At 37.2% G+C, this 11,933-nt stretch overlaps 1 protein-coding gene across 2 annotated transcripts in view; it reads right to left on the reverse strand.

Moving 5' to 3' along the window:
* Nucleotides 1–306: 306 nt before the first annotated feature.
* LOC107670132 (protein MB21D2-like) overlaps nt 307–11,933 on the reverse strand; it is a 15,703-nt gene continuing 4,076 nt past the window's right edge. The window contains exons 1-3 of one of the 2 annotated variants that reach the window (XM_016462644.1): nt 10,170–10,419; nt 8,578–8,696; nt 307–2,685 (exon numbers count right to left, since the gene is read on the reverse strand). In XM_016462644.1, the coding sequence (XP_016318130.1) occupies nt 1,424–2,685; nt 8,578–8,696; nt 10,170–10,285 (1,497 nt within the window). In that variant the 5' untranslated portion in view covers nt 10,286–10,419 and the 3' untranslated portion in view covers nt 307–1,423. Of the gene's footprint in view, nt 2,686–8,577; nt 8,697–10,169; nt 10,420–11,933 lie in introns of those variants that run through there. The other variant, XM_016462645.1, reaches the window with a different exon arrangement.

Here is an 11,933-nt window from a genome sequence, read left to right on the forward strand (position 1 = left end):
AACACAAACAAATAAAGTTTGTTTAGAATTTTTTTCAAGGGGTGAATCTCACGAAAGCAATTTAAAAGCCTATTTTAAGATTGAGATTTTTCATGACAATTATTTTTTACCTTGCAATTCTCATTAATGCAATGCAAAAAATATATTTTATTTAAACTGCAATATTAATTGATGTACGATGTATCTTTAATTTAGGCTTATTTTGTGTTTTAAAAATCACTATAACAGTAATAAGAATTTAATTAAATAAAAAAATTATCAATTTAGGGTTAAAATGTGTTTAAATGTCATGAAAATAGTGTCACAATGAAAGCATCTTAATAGTTCTAAAATAGGCTTTATTTTTTAATGCAACATAATTACTCATAGAATTTTAGGGGGGTAAATGATACACGGAAACGTTTCCATGAGATTCACCTCAAGAGACTGTGTTAAAATGAAACAAACATCCATCGTCACAGGGAGTGTGTTTGTATTTTTGGAGTCCTAATGTGCAGTTTGTGAGAATAAAGTTCTTCTGTAAGTGTGTTTGTGAAACGACGGTGTCTAAAATAGCATGTTTACAGTATCATGTTACAGTGTACTTACAAGTAAAGCATATAAACACATTCTGTCTAATTGCACTTCTGAGTGGAGTTATGGATTTCCTGTTTTCCACGTGAGCCATGCACAAACCGTCCTCCCCCCACATCCTTCCATAAATCTCCTGCTCTCTCTCTATCCTTCCCCTAAAAGCCGGGCATTCGTAATGGGGAGGAACAGAAATATGAACACAACTTCAAACTGGCAGCAGTGAAATAAGATCATGTCCATTTTTAACATAATATTCAGAGCCTGAAGCGTTTAACATCTCCAGCGCTGTGCAAAACACATGGCTTCCTGCTTCTGGGACTCTTAAAAACAGAAAAAAATCAAGAAAAAAAGTCAGTGCCAATCAGATCAGAGAGCGTGGCTTCAGAAGAATTTGTCATCAATGCGAAAGTGAGCTCATCCCCAGTAAGCACCCAATCAGATCAAGGGGGCATGGCTTCAGAAAAAATAATCAATGCAAAAATGAGGTTGCATGAGGTTGCAAAAAATGTGAGGTCATCTGCAGGCAGCACCCAATCAGATCAGTGGGCGTGGTTTCAGAAAAATGTATCATGGATGTAAAATTCAGCTCATCCCCAGTCAGCGCCCAGTCAGATCAGAGGGCGTGGCTTCAGAATTATTTGTCATCAATGGGAATGTGAGGTCATCTGCAGCCAGTGGCTAATCAGATCAGAGGGCGTGGCTTCAGAATAATTTGCCATCAACTGAAATGTGAGGTCATCTGCAGCCAGCGCCCAATCAGATCAGAGGGCGTGGCTTCAGAATTATTTGTCATCAATGGAAATGTGAGGTCCTCTGCAGCCAGTGGCTAATCAGATCAGTTGGGGTGGCTTCAAAAGAATTTGTCATCAATGCGAAAGTGAGGTCGCGTGACGTCGTCTGGGTTGATGAAGACTGAGATGGACTTCCCAGGATTCTCCGTGACCAGCTGCTGGAGTTTCTTCGCAAGACGGTCGTCTGGTTGCTGATCGGCTCCAGTTTCTAACAGGGGAGACAGGTTTGAGCTTCCTCCACGCCACTGGAGCTCCAACGTGAGTCGCGACGCGGCTTTTGCGTGCTCTATTGCACTTCGCAAGTGTTCTGCTGGGTCAGAGCGAATGGACGACAGCTTGCGTGCATGCAGCATGGCCGTGTCGTCGCTAAGGTGCTCTAGCATGTTGCATTGAGGGATAAAGTAATTCGGGCAGGTCTTATTCACCAAGCAATGCTGCAAGTCGTCGATCAACCCGAGCAAAAAGTGTGCGGCGTAATCTTCCTGCGCCAAGTACGTATGCGGCAGGCGGTCGCAGGCCCAAAGCATGAGCGAGCGCAGATGATACGGGCTGATGGCTTTGGGTCGAGAGAGAAGCTTAATAATCAGAGCTTTACAAGCCTGGTACGCCTGCATGAGACTGGAAGAGATGCACTTCTTCAGCTGCACCTCGCTGCGCGCAAACGACAAGCGCCATTCGTTTTCCTTCTGGCCTGTAGAAGAGCAGGCAGGCAGCAAATAAAACCCGCTAATCACTTCCTCCTCCGTGATTTTCCCGTCCCAAAAATGGTTCTCCATTAGCCAGGTTTGGGCCACCGCCGGCCAGCCTTTGAACGACACTACTGGAACCACATCGTACAGCATCCGACTGCCTCCGACACCCAAAATGATGGAGATGACGGTTGCGTTGCGCTCGACCTTCTCGACCCGCGGGACGCCGCGCTGCGGCTTCTTCTGAATCTCCGCCAGAACCATACTAATGGATTCGTAGAACCAGTCAGCCACCAGCGTGGGCGAGAAAAAGTAATTGGTGGCGCCATTAACATGGTCTACAACCGTGCAACAGTCCTTCCACTTGTTGATGGTTCCCTCGTCAAACAGACGCAGGCTGAGCCAGGAGTGGCAGAGCGCCGAGTGACGCATGTCTAGCGTGACCGGCTGGTTTCGGTCGTGGAGTTTGAGCGCGGGAACCAGTAACGTGAAGTCCATGTCGTAATCGGCTCCCCGCGCATATACCGTCAACTCGTCCAGATCCATGTCAACCACACCTTCCCGGACCCCGCCAGACAACAGCAGGTACTCGTTGGCAACCGGAAGCTTCTGGTCCAACTTCTGCACCATGCCTGAAAACAGAAAATTACATCGTTAGCGGTGTTGGGTGTAACTAGTTACTAGGGCTGGGCGATTTTTCAGATTTTATTGATTTATTCGAATTTAATGTTTTGCCACGATTTTATTTTTTAGAAATCGAGGAATCACGATTTTGAATAGAAATATTACCAAACGTCAGAATTAGACACTTTGACAATATGCCAATGATAACAGTAAAGAGAAAAGAACGATCCAACCGCATGTCGGCGAACGTGATTAACCGCTCATATCTCGAAGCGACGTTCGCACAGAATGCGCTTTTGTTTTGACAAAGATGCGACGCGGGCAGTGGAATAGGTAAAACATGCAAGAAGATGGGAGTGAACTTCTTTTAACTTGAGCGCCACGTTTTTAGAAAGAACGTTTCATGCATGAGACGCTGCAAGAGACCCGAGCGCAACAGTCAAACGCGTCAATGTTTATACAGAAAAAACTGTGGAAAAGCAGCGCAATCTAATAAAAAAAACCTGTAAAGAACTACTACTGCAAGTCTGGTATTTCATGTTTATATCATGGTGACAGGCTGAAAGCTGCTGTTCGTTGTTTTCACAGAACATTTATTGTTAATAGTCTACTGGTGTTATACCTTCAAAAGTCAGAAAGAGCTTTATTACAAAGTATGTTTACACAGACAAGGAATTTGACTAGTGACAGGAGCTTCCAGTGCAGAAGAACGTATGGAAATAGTGCAAACTAGTGCAGCAGACATAGGAATTACACAGTAGAGATGGAGTATAACACTAATATAAGAAAATTAAATAATGCACTATATACGGAAGCAGAAATATAGATAAATGTAACTGTTTAAACGAATGTACAGATATATTTACAAGTGTGCAGTTTACAAATGTACAATTTTGGATTCTATGTAGGCTATAAAGTCTTCAAAGAGATTTTTTGAAGCATTTTCATTGTAGCCTATTTCTAAACATATAACATGTATAAGACAAGTTTGTACAGGATGTAGTTGTAGTTCATGTATCTTTTCTGCAAAGATATTTAAGTGATTTGTTTAACATTTACATCATGTTGACAACATGTGTGGTGCACTTGGAATAGAATTTTCTTTAACTAGAGGGTTAATAAAGAAAAAGTTATTTGAATCATGTTGTAGTTACATTTTTAAGTTGACTAGTTAAAATCGTAAAAAACAAAATCGAGAATCGGTCAAACATTCTGAAAAAATCTAGATTTTATTTTTTTTGCTAAATCGCCCAGCCCTACTAGTTACTGTAATTTAATTACTTTTCCCTTGAAAAAGTAAAGTAAGGGATTGCTCTTATTTTTTCTGTAATTTAATTACAGTTACTTCTTACGTAGTTGAACTTAATACTGTGTAGAACATTTATATACAACACAATAGTGGATTTAACATCAAAATTTAAAGTCTAACCTTAAAATGCATGTTTTTTATCTACCCTTCTCACTTTAAACTCTTTGGTGAGTTAATAAGAATATTGGTAACACTTTAGTGTCCAATTCTCAATATTAACTAGTTGGTTATTAACATGACTACTACAGGGATATTGGCTGTTTATTATTACTTAAAAAGCACATATTAATGTCTTATTCTGAAGACCTTATTCTAAATCCTTAATGCTACCCAATTCTTAAACTAAATTGTCAACAACTACTTTACTAAGTATTAATATGCAGTAATTAGGAGTATATTGAGGCAGAAGTATACTTAGTTTATAGATAATAGTTAGTTAATAGTGAGAATTGGACCCTATAATTTAAAGTGTGACCAGAATAATTTATGTATTATTTATTTGAAAGAATTAAAAGAACCATTTCATGTCTATCCTTGTATCATTAACTTATTGAGGTTGATATAGGATTTAGAAAGTAATGTAATTAACTAGCAATTAATTACTTTTTTTGGAGTAACTTATCCAACACTGATCGTTATAGGGACAAATGTTGTGTACTTGCACAAAGTATATAAAACAGACTATTTCCTTGTAAAAGGGAATATACGTGACCCTCTCTGTGAAATCCAGGCTAAAGTCTCAATCTAATTATGAGATAATAAGCATCAAAGTTTGATTTCAACCATTAATTTCACATGGTCTTACTCAGTCAATATTAAAGATATCAATGTTACATTTTCACAGAATGTTCTTTACCTTATGATTTTATTAAGAAAACAGTAAATCACCAAAAAATGACTTTAGCTGGGTTTTCACAGCCAGGTTCACATATTTGACCAAAAATGCACTAAGATGTTATACAAGTCTTTCATGACAAAAGGAAAGTTATTTCAAGGGGGAAAGTTTTATTGGAATTCTATCCTAAAGAACGTTAACTGGAGACTGTTACTCTACAAATTTCGTATTTCAAAAAAGTAAGATAAATTCATTTAAAGATCTTGCATAAAATTTACCCAGACGATATTTTACTCTCGAAGTTTTTAAGAAAAATATGTTTTTGTTGAACTTACAATTCTAAGTTGAAACAGCTTGTACATCACATAATGATCAAAATGCTCAAATGACTACAAAAACAAAAATTATTCAATGCACCTATCATGTTTTGCAGCTTGCAAATTTTCTGATTTGTGACCCTGGAAGTCGCTGGGATATATTTGCAGCAATAGCCAACAATACATTGTATGGGTCAAAATTATTGATGTTTCTTTTATGCCAAAAATCATTAGGATATTAAGTAAAGATCATGTTCCATGAAGATATTTTGTACATTTCCTACCGTAAATATATAAAAACTGAATTTTTGATTAGTAATATGCATTGCTAAGAACTTCATTTGGACAACTTTAAAGATAATTTTCTCAATATTTAGATTTTTTTTGGACCGTCAGATTCCAGATTTTCAAATAATTGTATCTCTGCCAAATATTGTCCTATCCTAACAAACCATACATCAATGGAAAGCTTATTTATTCAGCTTTCAGATGATGTATAAATCTCAATTTCGAAAAATTGACCCTTATGACTGGTTTTGTGCTCAAGGGACACATTGGTTGAAACTCATGAAACCCACTTGAAATATTGTACAATATCATTCATGACAATTAAGCACTCTCATTAATGTAGTTGTCAAAACGATATTATTTAAATTAGCATTTTATATTTATATAATTATATAAATAAGTATTTCTGTATCACTGCATTACTTTTGATTTATAACCTGTAATTTAGTGTCATTTTATTATTATTTATTAAAACCTAATGTTAATTTTAAAAATTAAAAAGTAAAATGATTGTGATAATGTGTTAAACTGCCATGTTTTCATTAGATTCACCCAAAGAGACTGTGTGTCCGTCATCACCGGGTTTGTGTTTATGTGTATTTTTTGTAAGTCCTGATGTGCAATTTGTGAGAGTAAAGTTCCTTTGTGAAAACACTAGTTTCTGAAAAGTTTGAAATTTGATGAAAACCTAGACTTCTCACACTTGGTATTTGCTCTACATGCAGTTTAAAATGCAGTTTTATTATAGCTGATCAATGTTTTGCAAGAGAATAGGGAGGTGAATTAAATTTGCAAAGTGTCATTTTTGCACCTGCATAACATGACAAAATGTCATTGCGAAATAATAAATTTTCAAGTCTGTTTAACGAAATTTAATTAATGCGAACATCTTAAGCGTAGTGATTAATTTTCTTCAAATGGATGCACTTTGATGTCATGAGCGTTGCCACAAAAATGAACAATTTCCATGTTGTAACGTTGTTATTTCACAATTTCGGTAATTTTGGCGAGAGGTGAGCGCAACATTAGAGAGAATGAAGGGCATTGCTTCACAGAACAAAATTTCATAATAAAGCAATTGACAAAAAGGTTAATCTATAACCACAAGAGCAACAGAGCAAATGCAATAGAGTCTATAAAACGATTCCTACACAAACACAAGAACATTCTAGACAAGACACTGAGAGAAACAGCCAACTGACTCCTGAAGAAAACAATCCCCAGTCACACCTGAGCTCAAGCTCATGATTAAGTGTACATGCGCCAGCCAGTGACTCATGGGTATTAAAATCTCCCGTCAGCAGCAGAAGAACCTCCAGAGACGCTCAGAAAAACCAAAACAACTTAGTGTGTGTGTTTGTGTTTGGGCCCTGAAGATCTGTCACACCCCTCCAGAGGCCACAGCGAGTTCAACATTCAGAAATACACCTTCAGGCCCACAATTTGAGCATCTATCATAACAAGAGCACAGTAAACTCAGCTCAGCATGCAAGAGGGTCATTCTGTGTCGCCTCAACCAGAGGTCCCCGGCTAAAAATATTGATTTTGATCATTTTTTGCTGTTGAAAGAAGTACATGAATGAAGAAGAAAAGGCAAAACATTAAATATCATGGATGTATTTCCACTCAGTAATCCACTATTTTGTAGAAGGGGATCAAAATGACAATTTGAAAATGTGTATAATTTAACAATTTGTCGCACTGAGATCACTATATATAAAGGATTGAACCATATAAATGAGGATAGCAAAAGAAAAGTTTAGGAACCAGGATGTGAAAGTATATTGAGAGTACTGTTAATACTTTTCGAGTTACAGTCATGCAAACTTTGGAAAAAGAATATTTGTGGCACTCGGATAGGTGTGTTATATGCAATCATTTTGACAGAGGGAAACGAGGTATATTTCTATTTTCAACATTATTTGTTCTTCAGACATTACTTTTTTAAAGAAACAAGCATCAGCTGTATGCAAACAAAGTGACGCATATTTGGTTTTTGACCACTGAAAATGTGTACAATTTAACAATTTACTCCTGGAGACATTGAGATACCAATATCTCTGCTGAATTAGGGCATTAAAAATGCAGATAGCAAAAGAAAAGTGTGTTAAGAACCAAAATCGGTAACACTTTACAAAAAGGTTCATTAGTTAACATGAACTAAGAATGAACAATACTTCTACAACATTAATGTTAATTTTAGCATTTACTAATGCATTATTAAAAATCACAAGTTGTGTTTGTTAACATTAGTTAATGCACTGTGAACTAACAATGAACGACTGTATTTTTATTAACTAACATTAACAAGTCAAGGATTAATAAATACTGTAATAAATGTGTTGTTCATTGTTTGATCATGTTAGTTAATACTTTAACTCATGTTAACAAATGACACCTTGTTGTAAAGTGTTACCCCAAAATCTGAAAAGATATCTTTAATACTTCTTGAGCAACAAGCAAACTTTGGGGGGAAAACACTCTAAAGAGAAAAATGCTTTTTCACCCATTTTTCAATGGTCACCATTGGCATATAATACATTTTCATTTTTGGGTGAACTATCCCTTTAAAAGACACTGCTGAACTTCCACTTTCACTGAATGAAAACAGAAAGCAGAGAGACTTAGAAATTGTGCATCATCTTATCTTTCATAAGCAATGCCAATTCTGTCATTATTTACTCCGAATTTTTGTTTTAGTGAATAACAGTTTAAAATGTTTAATGTTATGCCTTCAAAGGTGCATTTTTGTTCTTTCTGGAGCTTAACAGCCACTGCAGACCTCCCACTTTCACTGAATGAAACAGAAAGCAGAGGGGCTTGGAAATTGAGCACCTCCTTTTGTTTTCCAGAGAAAGACATCCAGCCATGATGGTGAGTAAATAATGACATAATATACATTTTTGGCTGAGCTGTTCCTTTAACAGCAAGCAGATGACCTGATTTTGACATCTCATGCAAATAAAGCATCAGAATAGCAGTGCAAACACGAGTTGAGGGTGTTGAAGCTGCAAACACACCCATCCGCTGCTTAACGCAGAACGAAGCGCAAAGACAGAGACAAACAGACGCACTGAACGCGCAAAAGCGCACTTTCCCTTTCAGATGCATGCATGAGCTGCATTGTGTCAGAAGCAGAGCTCTTCCTCACCGAGCATGGAGAAGATGAAGTCCTTGGCCGTGTGGATCTCGAGCGCTCGCTGGTCGTCATACTCGCGCTGCTCGTGCTTGCTGAACTCGGCGATCAGCCGGTTGAGCTCCTCGATCCTGGTTCCGGACCTGAAGTCCAGCTCGGGGGCCTGCGGGACGAGTTTGGTGCTGCTCGGGGTGGCGGTGGGGCTGCTGCCAGCTGAACCAGCCCGACTGGAGAGCTTGTGTTTGTTAACATTAGTTAATGCACTGTGAACTAACAATGAACGACTGTATTTTTATTAACTAACATTAACAAGTCAAGGATTAATAAATACTGTAATAAATGTGTTGTTCATTGTTTGATCATGTTAGTTAATACTTTAACTCATGTTAACAAATGACACCTTGTTGTAAAGTGTTACCCCAAAATCTGAAAAGATATCTTTAATACTTCTTGAGCAACAAGCAAACTTTGGGGGGAAAACACTCTAAAGAGAAAAATGCTTTTTCACCCATTTTTCAATGGTCACCATTGGCATATAATATAACAAGTATTGCTAAAGTCAACAGATTTTACTAATAGACCTAACAATCTCTGTGTAAAACTAACACAATGATGCTGCCATCTTTCTAAATTCATTTTTCCACCCTGTAAGTTGGCTCTGAATCTCAGGTCAAAATTGACCTTTTGGCCCCCCTCTACAAAATAGTTGATTACTCAGAAAATATTCATCTATAACATTTAATATTCTGGTTTTCATCACTATTTATGTGTGTCTTTCTTCCGAAGATATACTAACAGATCCAAAAGTTTTAGCAGAGGAGGTTTCTGAAATTCGCTTGATTTGACACGGAATGATCCAACAGCGATTGCAACCAATTTTACTTTCCTAACGTGACTTAAAGAAGTAAACACTGGCAGTTTTGATTTCATCCTGTCCTCAGATTGTTCTCCAGCACAGATGAGTGTGTGAGTGCATGGCTGAGTAAACATGCGTGAGACAGAGAGTCAGTGCACAGGCAGCATCACCCTGAGGCTGAACTCATGCATCTGAACAGATCTCTGCTGCTTCACAGTGCAGCACTTCTGTTCAGCGTCTCTGAGAATTCAACTCTTTTACAAATAAATGCAGCTTGTATGTTCTATTTTTATGCAGTGATGCTCTTTGTACTGGTGCCACTTATTCCTGCTGGTCTGGCTGAACATTGCATTTTTATTCTAATTCACAACCATTTCCACTCCAAAACATATTTAGACCTAAATGTAAGATTTGTGTATATGAATTAGGGTTGCAAAGGGGTGGAAAATTTCCAGCAAATTTCCGAAAACTTTCCAAAAATCCCTGGAATATTAAAAAAAAATCCTGGAAAGTTTCCAAATTTTCTGGAATGTTTCCGAAATTTACTGGAAATTTTCCACCTTTTTGCAACCCTAATATGAATTGCATACAACATTTTCATGCATTTGAATTGCAGAGTTTTAACATAAACAAACTATTCAAATTAATGTGATGCATATTTTTCATGTACATCAGTGAATCATGTCAGATGTAGGCCTAAAGATTTTTTGTATAGAACTCGGCGATCAGCCGGTTGAGCTCCTCGATCCTGGCTCCGGACCTGAAGTCCAGCTCGGGGGCCTGCGGGACGAGTTTGGTGCTGCTCGGGGTGGCGGTGGGGCTGCTGCCAGCTGAACCAGCCCGACTGGAGAGCGCAGGCGCCGCCATGTTCGCGAGGAGACGGTGAACCGGAGCCGCGGAGCGCAGGCGCTGTACTGAAGCTGGAGGCGGGATGATGCGCAGCTGCGGACACACACTGATTTATTTATTTATTTATTTTTTTATTTTTTTAGACACGTGCTAAAAACTGTGGAGGGCCAAATTACTCCAAATTAAATCATGAAATAAATGTTGAAATAAATAAATCGTTAAGTACATAATTAATTAATTAAATACATTAATATTTATATTAAATACATTTATATTTAATAATATTTATTTATTTATGTATAAATCCACATTTTTATATTTATTCACTGTTTGTTTATTTATTCATTCATTTAATTAATTATTTATTTATTTCCTCCACATTTAATTTTCAGGGGGTTTGCACATTTGTTTTTATTATATTTTTATTAATTGTATGAATTTCTACTTTTGTCAAAATGAATTAATGTATTTATTTGCATGCTTGCACATTTGTTTATTCGAAATTTACTGGAAATTTTCCACCTTTTTGCAACCCTAATATGAATTGCATACAACATTTTCATGCATTTGAATTGCAGAGTTTTAACATAAACAAACTATTCAAATTAATGTGATGCATATTTTTCATGTACATCAGTGAATCATGTCAGATGTAGGCCTAAAGATTTTTTGTATACAATCAGAGTTTCCAAAAAAGAAGAATTTTGTTTTATTTGCATGCTTTGGATTTGTTTTTGTTTGTTTTTTCATTTATATTTTAAATGTATTTATTAATTCATTTATTGCAAGTTTCCAGATTTGCTTATTTTATTCACATTTGGCAGTTTATTTAATTATTAATTAAATTATTTATTTGCAGGTTTTTGATTTTGTTAATTTCATTTAATTTTATTTCTTATGTTAGTTTTCACATTTGCTTTTCCTCGTGCTGTCATTGCCTTGTTTCTCCTTCTAATAATTAAACCCAAAGCAATGAAAATTCTGTCATTATTTACTCAGCTACATGTCATTTAAGGTTAAATTTTTCAGTGAATAACAGTTTAAAAGGTTTAATTTTATGCCTTCAAAAGTGCTTTTTTTTTCTCTTTCTGGAGCTTAAAGGGATAGTTCACCCAAAAATGAAAATGTGATGTTTATCTGCTTACCCCCAGGGCATCCACGATGTAGGTGACTGTTTCTTCAGTAGAACACAAACGGAGATTTTTAACTCCAGCCGTTGCAGTCTATCAGTCGTATAATGCATGGCAATGGTAACAAAATCTATGAGAGTAAAAAAAACATGCACAGACAAATCCAAATTAAACCCTGCGGCTCGTGACGACACATTGATGTCCTAAGACACGAAACGATCGGTTTGTGCCAGAAACCGAACAGTATTTATATCATTTTTTACCTCTAATACACCACTATGTCCAACTGTCTTTGGGCGCGCGCACGGCATCCGGTGCGTGAGGTGTGTACGCGCTCTGGCGTAGTTTACGCAAGCGCCGGAAGTGATCTCTCGTGCGTATACGTCACTCATTGTTTACACAGTGCACAGTCATTGTAGGTACGACGGCTAATCAAAATGGTACTTACTTGCGCATATCTGGATTGTTCAAACCGACTTAAAACTAAAAGATTACGTTCTCTCGCGCAAACTCATTCGGGAGTGGTGACTTTCCAC

Source organism: Sinocyclocheilus anshuiensis, unplaced genomic scaffold (assembly GCF_001515605.1).
Source record: "Sinocyclocheilus anshuiensis isolate Anshui unplaced genomic scaffold, SAMN03320099.WGS_v1.1 scaffold48, whole genome shotgun sequence".
Classification (NCBI taxonomy): domain Eukaryota; kingdom Metazoa; phylum Chordata; class Actinopteri; order Cypriniformes; family Cyprinidae; genus Sinocyclocheilus; species Sinocyclocheilus anshuiensis.